Here is a 23,286-nt window from a genome sequence, read left to right as displayed (position 1 = left end):
ATTATGGGTTCCACTGAAATAAAGGTAGCTGGTTATTAGAAAGATCTCGGTGTGTATGTTGATGCTTCCATGTCAGTGTGGGGAAGCAATAAAAAAGGCCAATAGGATGCTAGGTTACAACTCTAGGTGTGTGGAGTTTAAGACAAGGGAAGAGATGCTACAATTATACATTGTTCAAAAAAATTTAAGGAACACTTTTTAATTAGAGTATAGCATCAAGTCTATTAAACAACTGAGATATTGATCTGGTCAGTTAAGTAGCGGAGGGGGTGGTTAATCAGTTTCAGCTGCTTTGGTGTTAATGAAATTATGAACAGGTGAACTAGAGGGGCAACAATGGGACGACCCCTAAAACAGGAATGGTTTAACAGGTGGAGGCCACTGGCATTTTCCCCTCCTCATCTTTTCTGACGGTTTTTTCACTAGTTTTGCATTTGGTGACGGTCAGTGTCACTACTAGTAGCATGAGGCGATACCTGGACCCTACAGAGGTTGCACAGGTAGTCCAACTCCTCCAGGATGGCGCATCAATATGTGCCATTGCCAGAAGATTTGCTGTGTCTCCCAGCACAGTCTCAAGGGCATGGAGGACATTCCAGGAGACAGGAAGATACTTAAGGAGAGCTGGACAGGGCCGTAGAAGGTCCTTAACCCATCAGCAGAACCGGTATTGGCTCCTTTGTGCAAGGAGGAACAGGATGAACACTGCTGAAGCCCTAGAAAATGACCTCCATCAGGCCACTGGTGTGAATGTTTCTGATTGTTTGGTTAGAGACAGACTTCATGAGGGTGGCTTGAGGGCCCAACGTCCTCTAGTGGGCCCTGTGCTCACTGCCCAGCACCATAGAGCTCGATTGGCATTTGCCATAGAATACCAGAATTTGCAGGTCTGCCACTGGCACCCTGAGCTTTTCACAGATGAGAGCAGGTTCATCCTGAGCACATACAAGGGTTGGACGCACAGGTCATGACAATTATTGTGTTATATTAGTATACTACGGGGTTAGCAAAAATATTTCTGAGCTACAGTTATTAAAGGTACCACCTTAACTTTTGGCATATAATAGCTGTGTAAAAATATTACAAAAAGTGGACCACGTCAATCAGTGGCAAAAATAATATTCCGGGGGACCTGCCCTCTAGTCTAAGTGAAAAATATTTTTAGGGAGCCACTGCTGGAAAGATAAGATTAAAGCCCTTCCTGACCCTACTTCTTAAGTACCTATGTGATCATCTGTGGCAGGGGGTCCTTAGCTCTGGTCGATATTCATTTGGGGGTCCCTGGATCAGAAGAGTTAGGAAACCCAAAATTATTAAATGAGTCCCGTTGTGGTCCTGTTTTTTATTTTTTGTATGTCTCCTGTTTAAGTTCACTGAGAGTGACAACAAACTGGAGACAAATTCCTTGTGTGATCAGCCAAAAAGCTGATTCTGACTCACATCTGGATTGTTTTCAGGGCTCTGTTCACCGGTGACTGGAAGGATTCGGGAAAGCGGGAGTACCAGTTCCCAGGCATTTCCCCAGATACGATGCAGCAGATCATGGAATACACCTACACGTACTCTGTGCTCGTCACGGCTGAGAATGTGGAGAACCTCCTGGCAGCTGCTGATCGGCTGAGTATCCTGGGCATCATACAGCGCTGCAGCGACTTTCTGCATGAGCAGCTCTGCCTCGACAACTGTGTTGGGCTTCTGAAGATCGGAGATGTCTACTGCCTCAATGAGCTGCGCCAGTCTGCATTCGACTTCATCCTGAAAAACTTCAAGGAGGTTGCCATCACCTCAAACGAGTTCCCAGAACTCACCCTGGAACAACTTTCTGACATCATAGAGCAGGATGAGCTGAATGTCAGAGAAGAGGATGCGGTGTTTGACGACATCATCCGGTGGATCGAGCACGAGCCTGCCACCCGAGAGGCCCACATTTCAGCTCTGTTGCCCAAGGTGAGTATAGTTATACTATGTTCTCATTGACTTGTGTATATAACAATAGAATGCTCATTGAGTGAAGTCCTTATTACTGTAGCTAGAGACTGAACCTCCATTTCCATGTCCCATAAGTCTACAACCAAGGCTTCCAGGTATTACACCTGGGAGAGTGTAACAAATAATGGAAAACAAAACACTCAAATGTCTTACATGAAATAAGTGTTAGCTGACACATCTGAGACTTTCTATGTAAATGGCTTCAGCTAAAGAAATTAAAATTTGCACTTACTGTTGTACCCTTAATGTTAGGAATTGCTCATCTCCAGAGATTCACAGAAAGCACTAAGGAACCCATGGGAATTCTCTCATTTTTGTTTCCTGTGTAGATTCGTATGGCTCGTATGGATCCGGAGTACTTTATGAAGATCGTCAAAGCCAACGATCTAGTGAAGGCCAATGCGGCGTGCAGGCCAATTATCACTGATGTATTGAAGATCATACATGATCTCGACGATAAAAGTCCACGATCTGACTTTGAAAGGTCACTGATCTGGCCGTCTGGTCGGGGTCTGGGCTGGTGCGCTTCCCGGCTGCTGCGGGGTCCAGGGTGGTCTTCCGGTTTCCTCGGCAGAGGAAAAAAATGGGGTGCACAGAGAGTATATACGGGGAGTGAGAGTGTGTGTACAGCGTTCATTTCTGTGTGTCTCTATGTTGGGTGAATGTGTAAATATTTGTTTATGTGTGCATGAGGGTGGGAACGTATGCTTGTATATGTGTGTGCCTGTTTGTCTATACGCATGTGTCAGGTTGGGTTCTAGACTCCACCTGAAATAACATCTCGGGCTCTATTCCCCCCCGCCACACTCCCTGCTGGTGGATGGGGCACCTGGCCACTGGTGCGTTGGTGGTTCTCGATGTCCAGGGCTGGGTGCTCGGGTGGGTGCTGGCTCGCCCTCGGCGGTTGCCTGGCGGGATCTGGCCCTCCTGGCTCTGTCGGGCCCTTGCTGGGGGGGCCCTTGGATCTCTGGGCCCAGGGCCTGGTCTGCCCTGGTGGGGCCGGCCGCTGGTGTAGCCTGCGGGCTTGCCGCCACGGCCCCCTGGGGCTCCTGCACTGTGGCTGCCGGATGGCCTCCCTCCGGAGCTCTCCTCTGCCCTTTTCTGGGTGAGGGATGCTATTCTCCCTGCGGTGGTCCTCCGGGGGCTCCCATGCCCTGGGGGGCCTCTGGCTGTCTGGGGTCCGGGCCTCCTCCGTGTCTGCTTCATGTCCTGAGGGATGGGGCTGTGGCTCCCCATACATACTACTAGACATTTACATGGAGAGACCTTTTGAACACCAGCGCGCTCACATACACAGGTGTGCACACAGGGGTACAAACAGGTTCTCACAGACACACACTGTCTTGATCGGCTGTTGCTCCTTAACATGCTCATTGTGACTCGTACAGATGTTGGTTGTTGTTTTCTCTCATCAGCAGGTATTGAAGCAGATTATCTGTGGTTTTCTTTCTTCTTTTTTTTTTCTCTTTTCCCTCGCTCTCTCTCTATTTCCCTTCTTCTCCGTTTTCGTCCTTCTGTCCCCCTCTCTCTCCCTCTCTTGAGGAAATAAATAAAAATAAATAAATAAATAGAAATAAAGTAGTCCTCCGCAGAGGGGGGGTGGTGGAGGGAATATATATATAAAAAAAATAAAGGCCACTGATCCGCCCACGCCTGCCCGCTGACATCTTATTGGCCATTGGTGGCTAGAATTTCCGCAAAACCAATTGGATTGAAGCCTATGACACCCTGGCCGACCACTGGGTCGATGTAACGCAGGGGCAGGAGACTCGCCAGTCCGCCCATGGCAGTGTGTGTTTAAATGGCTTTGGGTATTGTTTTGGGGGTTTTGATGGCCACAATTTCACCAACACTACGCAGATTTGACCCCGTCGCACGGACATGGTAGCACATGGCACCGATGCACTGGTGCCACTGAAATGTTAGCGTGGCCGTAATTAATGGTTCCATCTATGTAATGGGTGGCCATTTACGCTTCTCGCCTCTAATCATAATCGAGTGATATGACCAAGAAGCCAACGAATGGACTATTATCCAGCCCATGCATGAGGAGCGACAGGATGCCAGTGCCACCACCCTGAATGGAAAGGTAGGTTAATAGGAGGGCGTCTGACTGTGGTTACCCTCATTTTCCCCTTGAAATTGATTATGTTACATACTCAGTAGCTCGCTTTGTCTTCAAATGCTTGATTTCAATCCATAATTTAATATAAGTTCAGTAAACATCAGTGTTTAGATAAAACATAAATGACCTTGCATTGTCGCTCTGCATTAGTGGCACATTGGGCAGTGCTGTGGTGTCCAGCTCTGTGTTTTTGCAATTTTGCCCACAGCCCAAGACTTGTGAGATACAATAACTGGTGTTAACGTAGGAGCTTTACCCAATTCCAGTCCTGGAGGGTCAGAATCCTAAACAATTTGCAGATTTCCCTATTCAAACAAACCTAGTGAACTTAATAATTATCTGATTAAGCTGCGGTTCACAAGGGAAATGATCACAACTAACTGTAAATTCCCTACCAATGCCCATGTGCTTCCTGTGGTAGGCTCCAGGTTCACCACCACCCTGTACCGAATAAACTTTTATGGAAGATGGATGGATTAAACATGCATTAGCTAAATGTACATTTATGCTTTCTAGATCTCCATCTCCAATCATATACAGCATAACACACATCACTTGTGAACCATCTTTCCTAGATATACATTTGTGGGGGTAACAATGGAGCTCAGACCACTTCCACTGCGGAGTGCTATGATCCACTCACGGGCGAATGGACCTTGATCGCTCCCATGCGCACTCGCCGACGTGGCCTCGGAGTAGTTGCATATCAGGGAAACATCTATGCGGTGAGTGATTCCTTTCTTGTACTCTGAAACAAAGGAGTCAAATCTCAAGATTTATCTGAGACTCATTTTTTGTCACTGCTGCTGTGTCACAGATTGTAATGCGCTTAAATCAAACAAAAGAATTCAGTGGATGAAATGACCTGCTGGGAAGGCCCATCTCAATACACATATGCTCCCTGCATATCTGGGTTTTAAACGAATACGCTTAGTAAAACTTAGATTTTTGATTATAGTTATATTCTGTAGTTCCAGACACAATTGCTCTGTTTGTTGTTTTTTTCAGTGTCTGAATACAAGTATTATTTTTAGTACTAATAAAAATAATAATAAAAGCAAAATATATGAACATAAGAAGTATTTCACTGAATTGTACAGGTTTTCTGTTGCCCAAATCCACTTTTTTCACTGCAGTTATGTTGACATGTATGTTGAACACAAATTAGTTATAAGCTTGTGTCCTATATAGACAATGGGAGGTTCTGTGCAGTCTGCTATTATAGGGCGATAATTCCTTAAGATTTCCGGACTTCGAGAAAGCTGATATTTACTAATCTGTTTGGTACCCGAGTGATCACTTACCATTGGTGTCTCCCAGGTGGGCGGTACCAACGGGGCTCATCCAGTGCGGAGTATGGAGGTTTATGACCCTGCAATTAACCAGTGGCACGCTGGACCTCCCATGAAACAACAAAGGAGCTATTTCGGCATCGCAGTGGTGGACGGCTTGCTGTTTGCAATGGGAGGCTCCGATGGCTTCAAAGTCACTGCAAAGGTGGAATGCTACAATGCAGAGAAAGGCAGCTGGTTCCGTACGCAGGACATGATTACGCCCAAGAGGAACTTCAGCTGCTGCACAGTGCCCCCCTGCATCATACAGTACGCTGCACCTCGCCCACCTGCCCCCATCTGCCTGCCTGGTGGGTAACCAGGTTACGCATCGACCGGTGTGGCTAGCATCACTGGACTTAATCAACAGAAACAGTGGACACTAACAAGAATCAGAAACATTCACCAAAATAAGGAAAATGCCTCTTGAATAATGGACTGAGGGAACAGAACTTAGACCTTACAGTGGAGTCAGAGCATAGAGGTTAAGGCACTAGAACGGCTATCAAAATGCAATTATGGCAAGACAACTGCTTTCCTTTGTTATCGGATGCTGTAATGGTTTGCTCCTGTTGTGTAACATGCCACTTGTTTGCATGCATTTGTTAATTGCCTTGTTCTCTCCAACCATTTCTCTGTCTTAGAGCATCTGCCAAATGAATAATACACAGAGCACAACTATAGCAGAGCTCAGCTGGGACCTCCTGCATGCTTTTACAGCAAGCAATGAGTGTGCTCTTCTAGAACAGATTTAATATCTGGCTACGGTTGTTGGGGACACATGTGTTAGATATGTGAAATGCTTTATTCATACAAATAAAGCCCTTATATTTGTATTTTTATCACATGTGTTATCACATTAAATTTATGAGTAGTATCTTTATAGAATTTGTGCCGTGTGTGTGGTGTTCTCCATATTAATTCATATCTCAATTAAACATTATAACCAAGATGCAGCCAAAGCCCCAAAAATAAATTCTGAATATCAATCAATTAACAAAAACAATACAGAACAATGTTCTTCAACCTGATCCACAGGAACCCCCAGTCCATCCACGTTTTTGCTCCTTGCCAGACAGCTGGTGCTGGGAGAGAGCAAAAACATGGACTGCTGAGGGTCCACAAGAAACACTGATAAAACATAATATATATGCAGACCGAATGTCTATGGCACCCCCTAAAGGAGCATCATATGCGTAAAGAACTGCTTAAGGTTTCATGCCACAGCACCCTCCAGAGCATGAAAGCCAGCTTCTGCTTCTGGTTCCAACACTTAGCCAATCTACTGACCCTTCATCACCGATTGCTGAGTTGGAAACATTCAGGTGGATCAGCTGACCTGCATGCTTGCATCCAATCAGAAGCAGCAAATTTCCCTCCATTTTCCCCTTCTTTTTCTCTTATCAGCTTACAGTTATATTTCCTGTTGCTCATCTCAGTTTGTCCTAGTCAATTAATATTCTCTCATTTGTTAAGTGCTACTATTTATTGTCTTTCTGTGAGTTAAACTGAAGGTTACTTTCCCCTATAGACCGTCTCTTCCTGCTATCAGGCAATCATAGGCCAGTGGGACAGGAGGGAGGGTTCTACCCTTTTTCACTCAGGGTGACTGGAATTTTCCAAACAAACGGGCAGTTTCAGAATCCCCCATTTGTTGCGGTCTCCAGAAAAGTGTTACATATGAACCATGTGGTACAGTCTGATTAGACGAAAACATCCCATAGAGCTGTTTCTGATCTAAATGAACAAATTCTGAATTATGACTCTTGAGCTTTGTTGATTTTAGAGTTTTCTGCCATCTGGAGTAGAAAAAAAAACACACATTTATCTCAGAATTCTGACTTATTAAGTCGAAATTCTGTTTTTTTTTCCCTCACAATTCTTACTTTATTTCTCATTATTCTGAGTACTTCTCTAACAACCAGCAATTAGTCGGAGACATCACTTCTGCTCCAGCTTTAATGGTTCAGTGAGATTTGCATACAGCAGCAGACAGGAGCGAAGGCTACAATGGCTGTATCTGCTCTGTCCAGGCATTTTATTATTTCCAGTTGTGTGTGTGAATGGCAGCCTACATCGGAACTTGCAATTAATTATCCTGTAAATGTTAAGCTGGTTTGCAATGAAAATGGGCAATAGAACTTCTCTCTTGCCTAATAAGTTGTGGTACAAGCATATCTAACGTTAATGCTTCGTGCATTAGACCAGGGGCGCTGTAAAGGGGGGGTAAACGATGACGATTCTCGGGGCCCATGACTGAGAGGGGGCCCAGAGAAGCCCCCAATAAACTGTGTGGGGGGCCCTGTCAAGATTCCTTTCATGGGACCCAAAATCCTTAGCAGCGCCCCTGCATTAGACATATATAATATGATGTCTACCGTTAATGTAATAACTGCCAATAATGTGCTAATTTTCCCCCTTAATATAATAAAGGCTGATACAGTAATAACTTACCAATATCATACTAACATATTTGAATCAAAAACGTATCACATTATTACATTATAGGCTTTATTACACAAAAAAAAAAAACGGGAAAATTGTTATGTTATTAGCAGTTATATTAACAGTAGTTTATAGTAGCTGCTATTAACAGCAGTGATTAGCTGCTACAGACCCTAACAATCACACAATTTCTTTTGACTGCTTATGATTTTTTGCACACTACTGTACACACACACACACACATATATGTACATATTCATATGGTTGATTGCCCACAAAACTCAACTGTGATTAATCAGCCAGTTCTCCAGACCAAAGAACAGTGAAAACCATTCTAACTTAACCTACAAGAAGCAATTCCAGAACACAAAGAAGAAGATGTGCTAGATGTCTTTATGGGGACTCTGCATTCATGTCTATGGGCAAAACCCTAATCCCAACTATGAAAACGTTATCCCCTACCCAGCCCCAACCCACAGTCGTTGCTGTTGTAGTTCTCTCCTACCATTTATATTGTCACAATGAACTATATCCTAAGATGTACAGTAAAAAGTTTGTATATAGTATAGCATGAAAAATAATAAGAAGAAGAAAACTCAGCCAGAGTGGAATTGTTTTATATAAACACTCGTGCGCTCTTGCGTTGTGTACACCCAAAATGGCGATTCCACAATAAACTGCGGCTATATCGAGTGTGATGTTAGCTGCAAAAGACGCAAGCAGATCCCAACTTCACTTTGCTACACGTGCATTGTAAAAGCAGGGCCACAAACAAAACAACACCTACGTCTCTGTACTCGATTCAAACGGAAAATGTCGCCAAATCCATTCACCATTTCACTATGTGCTAGCTAGTCATGGCGCGAGCATTAGCTGCGGACGCGAACAGCTTCAGCTTATCTTCCCACAATTCAGCTCGACTGTTTAAACTTCAGCCAAAGACAACATTCTGTGTTAAGTGAGAATTCTAACGATAAATAATAATTACTTACATCGTTTAATGGGCGCCCTCGGAATATCTGTCCTGCCACTACTCCCATCCACTTCTAGCTTAACTCGTCCATCTGTGTGGGTGCGCAAGAACGATGGGTGCCGTGAAGCTGCAGGAAAACAAACTTAAAAACCTGCACGAAAATATATTAAACGTGGAGGAGTTAGTCGGCAGAAGTGAGGAATTACAAAAAATTAAATAAAAAACGATTTCTCAAGAAAAGATCATAAAACAGGAAAATGGTCAATAGCTCATGGAGTGATATTGCACACTGTACCTTGATTAACATAACTGCTCTATAATACATAATCGATTATATTCAATAGCGTTCAGGATTTGGGTGAAGTGTACACAGCACAATAATCACTGGGATAATTCCACACTTGCTGCAATTTGTTTTCATGACCGTATTGGGGATATATGCGGTCCGATAAATACGTCCGCCTTGTGCTAAATGTTGACCAAAACAGACGGACCGCCCAGCCCAATTTTCAAGGACTATTCTTGTTCCAAATAATTGCCACAACGGGCCGACTAGATTTAGCCCATAAAATAATGTCCTGTGGACATTTGTTGCTCAATGACTTATGTCTAAAGTGGAAACTAGGGAATAAGATGCGAACTTAAACCTCGTTCCTGACAGACATGTAAAGGACCTTTTTTGTTTTTCATTTTTAGAAACGTAGCGGAGGAGAAAAAATATGAAAACATTTATTTATTTATTTATTTTATTTCGGGAATTCGTGATTTGACTATTCTTACATAATACAAAACTTAAATTCTAAGATAAGCACGGTATACATTTTCCTAAAGTGATGTTAAAAACATTTCACTTGTTCTTCTTGTACAGCTGATTGTGCGTAGAATATACCCCCCCCCCCCCCCCCCGCCCCCCAATCCATTTCGAGTCTCAAATATAGATTTAAAAATAAACATTACGGTATCTTAGGAAACTGTGACGCAAAGTGCGGTTTTTGCGTCTTAGAATGTATGTACACGTCATTTCGAGTGATATAAAAAGGAGAGAGAGACGAGATATCCACATTTTTGAATTATGATGGCACACGACATGGAGCGAGTACTGATGTCCCCGGCGTTCGAAGTGTTTAACAAGCTTCGGCTGGCAGGACAGCTTTGTGACGTGGTCCTCATCACCGACGGTGTTCAATTCAACGCCCATAGAGTAATTCTGTGTGGCTGTAGCTCCTACTTCCAGTAAGTAGCTGTGACCCATATATGAAGATGCGAAAACAGCAAGGAGTCAGTTTTTATCTCTCGTTAGCAATGACTTCTCCTTGGCAATAAGGCTCTAGGATGACAGAAAGTTTATATTAATATACATTATATTAAATTATATTAATGTAGGTCAGTGCTGATCATGAAATATTTCTGATAAGTGTACCACCTTAACTTTTACTATATAATAATAATAATAATAATAATAATAATGGTATAAATATATAAAAAGGGGACCATGTCAAACAGGCAAAACAAAGTATTCCGGGGGACTTGCCCACCAGCCCAAGTAAAATATATTAAAGGGGGAGCTACTGTTGGAAAAATAATAATTAAAGCCCCAGGCCCCTAGTTCTTAAATGCCTATGAGATCATCTGTAGCAGGGGGTCCTTATCTCTGCTTAATTTCCATTTGGGGGTCCCTGGTTCAGAAGATTTAGAAAACCCCTTATTTAACTTTGCCTGCAAAACCGATATTTATTAGATGAGTCACTTCTGGATTGTGTTTCAGGGCTCTGTTCGCCAGTGACTGGAATGATTCAGGAAAGCGGGAGTACCAACTCCCAGGCATTTCCCCAGAAACACTGAGGCAGGTCATAGAGTATGCCTACACATACTCTGTGGTCATCACAGCTGAGAATGTGGAGAACCTCCTGGCAGCTGCTGATTATCTCAGTGTCTTGGGCATCGTGCAGCGCTGCTGTGATTTCCTGCATGAGCAGCTCTGCCTCAACAACTGCATTGGCCTTCTTAAAATCGCCGATGTCTACTGCGTAAACGAGCTGCACCAGTCTGCATTCAACTTAATCTTGAAAAACTTCAAGGAGGTTGCCATCAGCTCAAATGAGTTCCCAGAACTAAGTCTTGAACAACTTTCTGACATCATCGAGCAGGATGAGCTTAATGTCAGAGAAGAGGATGTGGTGTTTGAGGCCATCCTCCGGTGGATCGAGCACGAGCCTGCCACCCGAGAGGCCCACATTTCAGTCCTATTGGCCAAGGTGAGTATAGTTATACTATGTTCTCATTGACTTGTGTATATAACAATAGAATGCTCATTGAGTAAAGTCCTTATTACTGTAGCTACAGACTGAACCTCCATTTCCATGTCCCATAAGTGTACAACCAAGGCTTCCAGGTATTACACCTAGGAGGAGAGTGTAACAAATAATGGAAAACAAAACACTCAGATGTCTTACATTAAACAAGTGTTAGCTGACACATCTGAGACTTTCAAAGTAAATGGCTTCAGCTAAAGAAATAAAAATTTGCACTTACTGCTGTATCCTTAATGTTAGGAATTGCTCATCTCCAGAGATTCACAGAAAGCACTAAGGAACTCATGGGAATTCTCTCATTCTCTCATTGTTTCCTGTGTAGATTCGGATGGCTCGTATGGATCCGGAATACTTCATGAAAATCGTCAAAGCCAACGATCTAGTGAAGGCCAATGTGGCGTGCAGGCCAATCATCACTGAAGGTCATCTATGATCTTCATGATGAACGTCCACGATCTGATTTTGAGAACCCACTGATCCGCCCGCGCTTGCCCTCTGACATTTTGCTGGCTGTTGGTGGATGGAACATGCGCACGACAAACTGGATTGAAGCCTATGACACCCGGGCCGACCGCTGGGTGGATATAACACAGGGGCAGGAGACTCGCCAGTCCGGCCATGGCAGTGTGTGTTTAAATGGCTTCATGTATTGTTTTGGGGGTTATGATGGCCATAATTTCACCGATGCTGTGCTCAGATTTGACCCCGTCGCACGGACATGGCAGCACATGGCCCCTATGCACTGGCGCCGCTGTTGTGTCAGTGTGGCCGTAAGTAACGGCTTCATCTATGTGATGGGTGGCCGTTTAGACGTGTCGCCTCTGAATATTGTAGAGCGATATGACCCAAATGCCATAGAGTGGACCATCATCCAGCCCATGCATGAGGAGCGACAGGATGCCAGTGCCACCACCCTGAATGGAAAGGTAGGTTAATAGGAGGGCGTCTGACTGTGGTTACCCTCATTTTCCCCTTGAAATTGATTATGTTACATACTCAGTAGCTCGCTTTGTCTTCAAATGGTTGATTTCAATCCATAATTGTTTATTCAGTAAACGTCAGTGTTTAGATAAAACATAAATGACCTTGCATTGTCGCTCTGCATTAGTGGCACATTGGGCAGTGCTGTGGTGTCCAGCTCTGTGTTTTTGCAATTTTGCCCACAGCCCAAGACTTGTGAGATACAATAACTGGTGTTAACGTAGGAGCTTTACCCAATTCCAGTCCTGGAGGGTCAGAATCCTAAACAATTTGCAGATTTCCCTATTCAAACAAACCTAGTGAACTTAATTAGCTGATTAAGCTGCGGTTCACAAGGGAAATGATCACAACTAACTGTAAATTCCCTACCAATGCCCATGTGCTTCCTGTGGTAGGCTCCAGGTTCACCACCACCCTGTACTGAATAGACTTTTATGGAAGGTGGATGGATTAAACATCCATTAGCTAAATGTACATTTACGCTTTCTAGATCTCCATCTCCAATCATGTACAGCATAACACACATCACTTGTGAACCATCTTTCCTAGATATACATTTGTGGGGGTAGCAATGGAGCTCAGACCACTTCCACTGCGGAGTGCTATGATCCACTCACGGGCGAATGGACCTTGATCGCTCCCATGCGCACTCGCCGACGTGGCCTTGGAGTAGCGGCATATCAGGGAAACATCTATGCGGTGAGTGATTCCTTTCTTGTACTCTGAAACAAAGGAGTCAAATCTCAAGATTTATCTGAGACTCATTTTTTGTCACTGCTGCTGTGTCACAGATTGTAATGCGCTTAAATCAAACAAAAGAATTCAGTGGATGAAATGACCTGCTGGGAAGGCCCATCTCAATACACATATGCTCCCTGCATATCTGGGTTATAAACGAATACACTTAGTAAAGCTTAGATTTTTGATTACAGTTATATTCTGTAGTTCCAGACGTAATTGCTCTGTTTGTTTTTTTTTTCAGTGTCTGACTACAAGTATTATTTTTAGTACTAATAAAAATAATAATAAAAGCAAAATATATGATCATAAGAAGTATTTTTTTGATGTTTGACAGTTTTCGCTGAATTGTACAGGTTTTCTGTTGCCCAAATTCCCTTTTTTTCACTGCAGTTATGTTGACATGTATGTTGAACACAAATTAGTTATAAGCTTGTGTCCTATATAGACAATGGGAGGTTCTGTGCAGCCTGCTATTATAGGGCGATAATTCCTTAAGAGTTCCTGACTTCGAGAAAGCTGATATTTACTTATCCGTTTGGTACCCGAGTGATCACTTACCATTGGTGTCTCGCAGGTGGGCGGTACCAACGGGGCTCATCCAGTGCGGACTATGGAGGTCTATGACCCTGCAATTAACCAGTGGCACGCTGGGCCTCCCATGAGACAACAAAGAAGCTATTTCGGCATCGCAGTGGTGGACGGCTTGCTGTTTGCGATGGGAGGCTCCGATGGCTTCAAAGTAACTGCAAAAGTGGAATGTTTCAATGCAGTGAAAGGCAGCTGGTGCCGTGCGCAGGAAATGATTGCACCTAAGAGGAGCTTCAGCTGCTGCACAGTGCCTGCGCACCCCCGCTTCGTACAGTACGCTGCACCTCGCCCACCTGCCCCCATCTGCCTGCCTGGTGGGTAACCAGCTTATCATGTCTAACGTTAATGCTTCGTACATTAGACCTATATAACATGTGCCCTTGAGAGGTAAAGTGGGCTATCCCACAAAAACAAAGTTTTGAGAAAATGAGCTCCAAAGTTGAATTAAAAAAAAAAAAAATCAGTGTGTCTATACCCTACAATTGATATGTATCATAGGTAGCACAGATCTCAGTATATTTAAAAGATAGATAGACCCTCAATAATTAATATTGGACAGTCATTTTTGACTGACATGTGGGATAGCCCACTTTACCTCTCAAGGGCACATATGATACCTACCGTTAATGTAATAACTGCCAATAATGTGCTAATTTTCCCCCTTAATGTAATAAAGGCTGATACAATAATATCTTGCCAATACCATACTAACATATTTGAATCAAAAACACACCACATTACTACATTATATACTTTATTACACAAAAAACGGGAAAATTGTTATGTTATTAGCAGTTATATTAACAGTAGTTTAGCTGCTACAGACAGCAGCTATTAGCTGCTATTAACAGCAGTGATTAGCTGCTACAAACCGTAACAATCGTGACATCACACAATTTCTTTTGACTGCTTATGATTTTTTGCACACTACTGTACACACACACACACATATATATGTACATATGTATATGGTTGATTGTCCACAAAAATCAACTGTGATTAATCAGCCTGATCTCCAGACCAAAGAACTGTGAAAACCATTCTAACTTAACCTACAAGAAGCAATTCCTGAACACAAAGAAGAAGATGTGCTACGGCCCTGCTACACACACACACACACATACACACATATAAGGTATCTGTATCTTTGTGGGGACTCCATACTGAGTTCCAACCCACAACACAATTAATCAGTGAGGAAATTCATAGTATTATCTCTTGTTATGTTATTTTTTTAAATTATTTATAATGTATTTAAAAGCCTATGGCAAACAGTAAGTTAATGAATTGAAATTACAGGTAACCACGTGCTCAACAAGTGGTTGGCAGGGAACAAGGGAAACGCTACAGACTGACAACAGGGGAGGACAAGAAAGACTGACAACACGTGGGACGAGATGACCAATGACACCTACTGGCCAAACAGGGAAGGGACACAGAATGGGACAGTTAAATAACACTGGGATTCCCTGAAGGGTTTGGCATTCCCTGAAGCCAAGCTGTTAATTATTGTACTCCACGCCACCTCTGGTGATTGAATTGCAATGCAATGATTATGTTGTTCTATAATCTTATTGAATAAGTGTTATAAGTTGTTAGAAGTTATTTTTGTATTCTTTTATACTTCATTTTTAACAGTGTGATTTTTGACCTGACAGCTTTGTTTGGCAGTAAAAAGCTTTAAGGGGGCAGTTTAATGGCTCTATACACAGCAATATGTATAATGGCCAAAGTGTTCTTATTGAACATGCTTAATTTATTTTTGTATACAACGTTTAAATAAATGTCTTATTTGGAGAACAAAGGCTGGAAAAAATGTTATTTGTTGTCTGAAAACCAAAATAATTTTGAGAGCTTTGTACAATTTGTTAGCAGAATTACCTTATAGACCTAATACACTTTTGAATGCAATATAATTCTCCATGGCAGTAACCCAGCTGACTGGTGGAGCAAGTTCATTTTGTCTCTGCAAGACCTCAAAGTGAATTTGAAGATCATTGTCTCCACAAAGACTATGAAGATTTTCAGGAGATACATGGAATCCACAGTTTCTTCCATTAAACCTAGAGTGCAATCCAACAAAATGTTTCAATAATAAAATTTACATTTCAAAAAGTGGCTTCTGGTTTGTCAGATGGGCAGTGTGCATTCCATACCTACTTGTAGTCATCTAGTTCTTTTTGCAGGACACCCAGAAAGCTGAATACTGTAGCAGCAAACATTTCTGTTGGTAACAGCCATTAAAGAGATTCCTTCGTCCAAAATTGCCCCCTAGTGGTGGAATATTGCAACGCAAATAATGGAGATTTCACTTCACTGTATTTTACAGCTAACGAAAATGTAATGTGTGTGTGTATACATTTTTTGTTTCATACATTTAAATGTACATTTTTTATATAACAAACAACATTACTTTATAGTTGTTTAAAAGGCAGAAACTTCAATGTACACGAAGTCACCAATAAATTACATCTATTTATCCAACATGTTATATAATATACATACTGTGTTTGAAAACTTTTCAGTTTTACGATTTCAGGACAGATCAGCCACTCTATTAGGAACATTACGCTTTTTGGTTGCGGGTGTTAGCTTTGCTGCTGCTATTACAGTTTTTACCCATTGCTTGAACACTATAGACACATGCTTAAACCAAAGTAACGTAACTTGAAGTTGTTGTTACTATACCTTAAACAAAGTGCAACCATACCTTAAATAAAAGTTCTGGTTAGCACTTTAGTTGCAATTCTGCAACACACTCACTCCTTTCTACAACACACTTACTCCTGCACACTACACACTATGTCATACATAAGACACTTCATTCAAAAATGAAATCTCAGGGTACCAGTGGGAAAACACATCTATTCAAAATACAAAACACATTGGGCAATTGAAAATACTTAGACACACACCTGAAAATGCTTACTTACAAAATGGAACACCAATCAGCCAGCTACAAATACACCTCACTTAAGCCATTTTGAGAAGTTTGCAAGCATGGAAGCAGGGAGAGCTAGAGGCAGAGGTAGAGGAAGAGGAAGACAGGCAGAGAGAGAGAGAGGAGGAAGTGGTCGAAGAGGCTATGCAAGGACCATTATTTCTGATGACATAAGAGCAACTTTGGTGGACCATGTAATAAACCATGGCCTGACTATGAGGGAAGCTGGGCAGAGAGTCCACCCTAATCTAAGCCGTTTCACAGTTTCATCCATAATAAGGACATTCCGACTGGAAAACAGGTATGTCTTCAACTCTCTACTCTACTCAGACTGTATCTAGAGTATTTACAATACTGTACCATATCACATTGCCGTATCACATGTACTGTATTTCAGGGTGACTAATGCTCCTTTTTGAACAAAAGTAGTAGTTTTGTGAAACATACGATGATAACGTGTTGAGATGTTTCAGTACTGTGTATGGTATACACAGTAAAGTACAGTATATACAGTACTGTAAAAAAGAAGCAAACCAATAACAATTTGTGGTTGCATTTTTCTACAGAATGGCTAGAAGACCTACTGGGGGTGGACGGCAGCGCCTGTTCACACAACAGCAGGAACTTGCCATTGTGAACCTAGTGAGAGCAAACAATGCAATCCGTCTCCACCAGCTACAGCAACAAATACTTGAAGATAGGCAGGTATTCAACAACATAAATCGAGTAAGCATTACCACTATCAGACGCATCCTGGTAAAGCACAACATGACCATGAAGCAACTGTACAGGGTCCCAATTGAGAGGAACAGTGTCAGGGTCAAAGGACTTCGACATGAATATGTACAGGTAAGTGTAACAGTCCTTTACATTTACAATACAGAATGGGTGCAGTCCAGTAACAGCTGAATATGTACCATTTGATCAGTACCACATAGATATATTCGGAAAGCTACACAGGTACCTGTGTGGTGGGGTGGGGCGGTTCTGTATGTGTAGTAGTGTAGTTGTGTGTTTTGAGTAATGCCATCTACAATATGTATTTTTTGTTGCAGAGAATCTTGGACGTGGATGGAGCTGCTCAGCCTCATGAATTTATTTACGTTGACGAGGCTGGATTCAACCTTAGCAAAAGTAGACGACGGGGACATAATATACTTGGCCAAAGGACGATTGTGCACGTCCCGGGGCAGTGCGGGGGAAATATCACATTGTGTGCCGCCATAAGCCTCCGAGGGCTACTGTACCATCATTCCAAACTGGGTCCATATAATGCGCAACACATAATCACATTTCTAGATGCACTTCATGATGCAGTTGTACAGGACAGACCAGAGCAGCCCAGGTTTGTTGTTGTCTGGGATAATGTCAGTTTCCATCGGGCTGCTATCGTCCAGAACTGGTTCACCAACCATGATCAATTTGAAGTTGTGTATTTGCCCCCTTACTCGCCATTTCTCAACCCTATAGAAGAGTTTTTTTCTGCTTGGAGATGGCGCGTATATGACCGCCAACCACATGCCCGCATGCCTCTTCTGCAGGCAATGGAACAGGCCTGCGGAGATATTGAGGTAAGGTCAATCCATGGATGGATTCGGCACACAAGGGGATATTTTCCCCGATGCTTAGCAAGAGCAGACATTGCTTGTGATGTTGATGAGATTCTGTGGCCAGACCCCAACAGACGGCAGGATCCATAAGTGCAAATGTGGAATGCTACAATGCAGAGAAAGGCAGCTGGTTCCGTACGCAGGACATGATTACACCCAAGAGGAACTTCAGCTGCTGCACAGTGCCCCCCTGCATCATACAGTACGCTGCACCTCGCCCACCTGCCCCCATCTGCCTGCCTGGTGGGTAACCAGGTTACGCATCTACCGGTGTGGCTAGCATCACTGGACTTAATCAACAGAAACAGTGGACACTAACAAGAATCAGAAACATTCACCAAAATAAGGAAAATGCCTCTTGAATAATGGACTGAGGGAACAGAACTTAGACCTTACAGTGGAGTCAGAGCATAGAGGTTAAGGCACTAGAACAGCTATCAAAATGCAATTATGGCAAGACAACTGCTTTCCTTTGTTATCGGATGCTGTAATAGTTTGCTCCTGTTGTGTAACATGCCACTTGTTTGCATGCATTTGTTAATTGCCTTGTTCTCTCCAACCATTTCTCTGTCTTAGAGCATCTGCCAAATGAATAATACACAGAGCACAACTATAGCAGAGCTCAGCTGGGACCTCCTGCATGCTTTTACAGCAAGCAATGAGTGTGCTCTTCTAGAACAGATTTAATATCTGGCTACGGTTGTTGGGGACACATGTGTTAGATATGTGAAATGCTTTATTCATACAAATAAAGCCCTTATATTTGTATTTTTATCACATGTGTTATCACATTAAATTTATGAGTAGTATCTTCATAGAATTTGTGCCGTGCGTGTGGTGTTCTCCATATTAATTCATATCTCAATTAAACATTATAACCAGGATGCAGTCAAAGCCCCAAAAATAAATTCTGAATATCAGTCATTTAACAAAAACAATACAGAACAATGTTTTTCAACCTGATCCACAGGAACCCCCAGTCCATCCACGTTTTTGCTCCTTGCCAGACAGCTGGTGCTGGGAGAGAGCAAAAACATGGACTGCTGAGGGTCCACAAGAAACACTGATAAAACATAATATATATGCAGACCGAATGTCTATGGCACCCCCTAAAGGAGCATCATATGCGTAAAGAACTGCTTAAGGTTTCATGCCACAGGACCCTCCAGAGCATGAAAGCCAGCTTCTGCTTCTGGTTCCAACACTTAGCCAATCTACTGACCCTTCATCACCGATTGCTGAGTTGGAAACATTCAGGTGGATCAGCTGACCTGCATGCTTGCATCCAATCAGAAGCAGCAAATTTCCCTCCATTTTCCCCTTCTTTTTCTCTTATCAGCTTACAGTTATATTTCCTGTTGCTCATCTCAGTTTGTCCTAGTCAATTAATATTCTCTCATTTGTTAAGTGCTACTATTTATTGTCTTTCTGTGAGTTAAACTGAAGGGTATTTTCCCCTATAGACCGTCTCTTCCTGCTATCAGGCAATCATAGGCCAGTGGGACAGGAGGGAGGGTTCTACCCTTTTTCACTCAGGGTGACTGGAATTTTCCAAACAAACGGGCAGTTTCAGAATCCCCCATTTGTTGCGGTCTCCAGAAAAGTGTTACATATGAACCATGTGGTACAGTCTGATTAGACGAAAGCATCCCATAGAGTTGTTTCTGATCTAAATGAACAAATTCTGAATTATGACTCTTGAGCTTTGTTGATTTTAGAGTTTTCTGCCATCTGGAGTAGAAAAAAACACACATTTATCTCAGAATTCTGACTTATTAAGTCGAAATTCTGATTTTTTTTCCCTCACAATTCTTACTTTATTTCTCATTATTCTGAGTACTTCTCTAACAACCAGCAATTAGTCGGAGACATCACTTCTGCTCCAGCTTTAATGGTTCAGTGAGATTTGCATACAGCAGCAGACAGGAGCGAAGGCTACAATGGCTGTATCTGCTCTGTCCAGGCATTTTATTATTTCCAGTTGTGTGTGTGAATGGCAGCCTACATCGGAACTTGCAATTAATTATCCTGTAAATGTTAAGCTGGTTTGCAATGAAAATGGGCAATAGAACTTCTCTCTTGCCTAATAAGTTGTGGTACAAGCATATCTAACGTTAATGCTTCGTGCATTAGACCAGGGGCGCTGTAAAGGGGGGGTAAACGATGACGATTCTCGGGGCCCATGACTGAGAGGGGGCCCAGAGAAGCCCCCAATAAACTGTGTGGGGGGCCCTGTCAAGATTCCTTTCATGGGACCCAAAATCCTTAGCAGCGCCCCTGCATTAGACATATATAATATGATGTCTACCGTTAATGTAATAACTGCCAATAATGTGCTAATTTTCCCCCTTAATGTAATAAAGGCTGATACAGTAATAACTTACCAATATCATACTAACATATTTGAATCAAAAACGTATCACATTATTACATTATAGGCTTTATTACACAAAAAAACGGGAAAATTGTTATGTTATTAGCAGTTATATTAACAGTAGTTTATAGTAGCTGCTATTAACAGCAGTGATTAGCTGCTACAGACCCTAACAATCACACAATTTCTTTTGACTGCTTATGATTTTTTGCACACTACTGTACACACACACACACATATATGTACATATTCATATGGTTGATTGCCCACAAAACTCAACTGTGATTAATCAGCCTGTTCTCCAGACCAAAGAACAGTGAAAACCATTCTAACTTAACCTACAAGAAGCAATTCCAGAACACAAAGAAGATGTGCTAGATGTCTTTATGGGGACTCTGCATTCATGTCTATGGGCAAAACCCTAATCCCAACTATGAAAACGTTATCCCCTACCCAGCCCCAACCCACAGTCGTTGCTGTTGTAGTTCTCTCCTACCATTTATATTGTCACAATGAACTATATCCTAAGATGTACAAGTAAAAAGTTTGTATATAGTATAGCATGAAAAATAATAAGAAGAAAACTCAGCCAGAGTGGAATTGTTTTATATAAACACTCGTGCGCTCTTGCGTTGTGTACACCCAAAATGGCGATTCCACAATAAACTGCGGCTATATCGAGTGTGATGTTAGCTGCAAAAGACGCAAGCAGATCCCAACTTCACTTTGCTACACGTGCATTGTAAAAGCAGGGCCACAAACAAAACAACACCTACGTCTCTGTACTCGATTCAAACGGAAAATGTCGCCAAATCCATTCACCATTTCACTATGTGCTAGCTAGTCATGGCGCGAGCATTAGCTGCGGACGCGAACAGCTTCAGCTTATCTTCCCACAATTCAGCTCGACTGTTTGAACTTCAGCCAAAGACAACATTCTGTGTTAAGTGAGAATTCTAACGATAAATAATAATTACTTACATCGTTCAATGGGCGCCCTCGGAATATCTGTCCTGCCGCTACTCCCATCCACTTCTAGCTTAACTCGTCCATCTGTGTGGGTGCGCAAGAACGATGGGTGCCGTGAAGCTGCAGGAAAACAAACTTAAAAACCTGCACGAAAATATATTAAACGTGGAGGAGTTAGTCGGCAGAAGTGAGGAATTACAAAAAATTAAATAAAAAACGATTTCTCAAGAAAAGATCATAAAACAGGAAAATGGTCAATAGCTCATGGAGTGATATTGCACACTGTACCTTGATTAACATAACTGCTCTATAATACATAATCGATTATATTCAATAGCGTTCAGGATTTGGGTGAAGTGTACACAGCACAATAATCATTGGGATAATTCCACACTTGCTGCAATTTGTTTTCATGACCGTATTGGGGATATATGCGGTCCGATAAATACGTCCGCCTTGTGCTAAATGTTGACCAAAACAGACGGACCGCCCAGCCCAATTTTCAAGGACTATTCTTGTTCCAAATAATTGCCACAACGGGCCGACCAGATTTAGCCCATAAAACAATGTCCTGTGGACATTTGTTGCTCAATGGCTTATGTCTAAAGTGGAAACTAGGGAATAAGATGCGAACTTAAACCTCGTTCCTGACAGACATTTAAAGGACCTTTTTTGTTTAGAAACGTAGCAGAGGAGAAAAAATATGAAAACATTTATTTATTTATTTTATTTCGGGAATTCGTGATTTGACTATTCTTACATAATACAAAACTTAAATTCTAAGATAAGCACGGTATACATTTTCCAAAAGTGATGTTAAAAACATTTCACTTGTTCTTCTTGTACAGCCGATTGTGCGTAGAATATACCACCCCCCCCAATCCATTTCGAGTCGCAAATATAGATTTAAAAATAAACATTACGGTATCTTAGGAAACTGTGACGCAAAGTGCGGTTTTTGCGTCTTAGAATGTATGTACACGTCATTTCGAGTGATATAAAAAGGAGAGAGAGACGAGATATCCACATTTTTGAATTATGATGGCACACGACATGGAGCGAGTACTGATGTCCCCTGCGTTCGAAGTGTTCAACAATCTTCGGCTGGCAGGACAGCTTTGTGACGTGGTCCTCATCACCGACGGTGTTCAATTCAACGCCCATAGAGTAATTCTGTGTGGCTGTAGCTCCTACTTCCAGTAAGTAGCTGTGACCCATATATGAAGATGCGAAAACAGCAAGGAGTCAGTTTTTATCTCTCGTTAGCAATGACTTCTCCTTGGCAATAAGGCTCTAGGATGACAGAAAGTTTATATTAATATACATTATATTAAATTATATTAATGTAGGTCAGTGCTGATCAGAAATATTTCTGATAAGTGTACCACCTTAACTTTTACTATATAATAATAATAATAATAATAATAATAATAATGGTATAAATATATAAAAAGGGGACCATGTCAAACAGGCAAAACAAAGTATTCCGGGGGACTTGCCCACCAGCTCAAGTAAAATATATTAAAGGGGGAGCTACTGTTGGAAAAATAAGAATTAAAGCCACCGGTCCCTAGTTCTTAGATGCCTATGAGATCATCTGTAGCAGGGGGTCCTTATCTCTGCTTAATTTCCATTTGGGGGTCCCTGGTTCAGAAGATTTAGAAAACCCCTTATTTAACTTTGCCTGCAAAACCGATATTTATTAGATGAGTCACTTCTGGATTGTGTTTCAGGGCTCTGTTCGCCAGTGACTGGAATGATTCAGGAAAGCGGGAGTACCAACTCCCAGGCATTTCCCCAGAAACACTGAGGCAGGTCATAGAGTATGCCTACACGTACTCTGTGGTCATCACAGCTGACAATGTGGAGAACCTCCTGGCAGCTGCTGATTATCTCAGTGTCTTGGG

General features: G+C 42.2%; 2 protein-coding genes across 2 annotated transcripts in view; both read left to right on the top strand.

The window, feature by feature from the left end:
- Nucleotides 1–9,795: 9,795 nt before the first annotated feature.
- On the top strand, nt 9,796–13,783 carry LOC125713154 (kelch-like protein 10; the record flags this gene model as incomplete). Its single annotated transcript, XM_048984087.1, is given in 6 exon segments — nt 9,796–10,096; nt 10,629–11,118; nt 11,498–11,593; nt 11,595–12,101; nt 12,706–12,855; nt 13,472–13,783. Coding segments are annotated over 6 exon segments (1,701 nt in total), but the record flags the coding sequence as incomplete, so codon positions are not given.
- Nucleotides 13,784–22,375: 8,592 nt separating this feature from the next.
- LOC125713234 (kelch-like protein 10) overlaps nt 22,376–23,286 on the top strand; it is a 1,519-nt gene continuing 608 nt past the window's right edge. The window contains exons 1-2 of the mRNA XM_048984212.1: nt 22,376–22,578; nt 23,113–23,276. Of these exons, the coding sequence (XP_048840169.1) occupies nt 22,418–22,578; nt 23,113–23,276 (325 nt within the window). The 5' untranslated portion in view covers nt 22,376–22,417. The remainder of the gene's footprint in view (nt 22,579–23,112; nt 23,277–23,286) is intronic.

Source organism: Brienomyrus brachyistius, chromosome 18 (genome assembly GCF_023856365.1).
Source record: "Brienomyrus brachyistius isolate T26 chromosome 18, BBRACH_0.4, whole genome shotgun sequence".
NCBI lineage: Eukaryota > Metazoa > Chordata > Actinopteri > Osteoglossiformes > Mormyridae > Brienomyrus > Brienomyrus brachyistius.
Note: the sequence above shows the minus strand (reverse complement) of the source record. Positions and strands in the feature narration are given on the sequence as shown.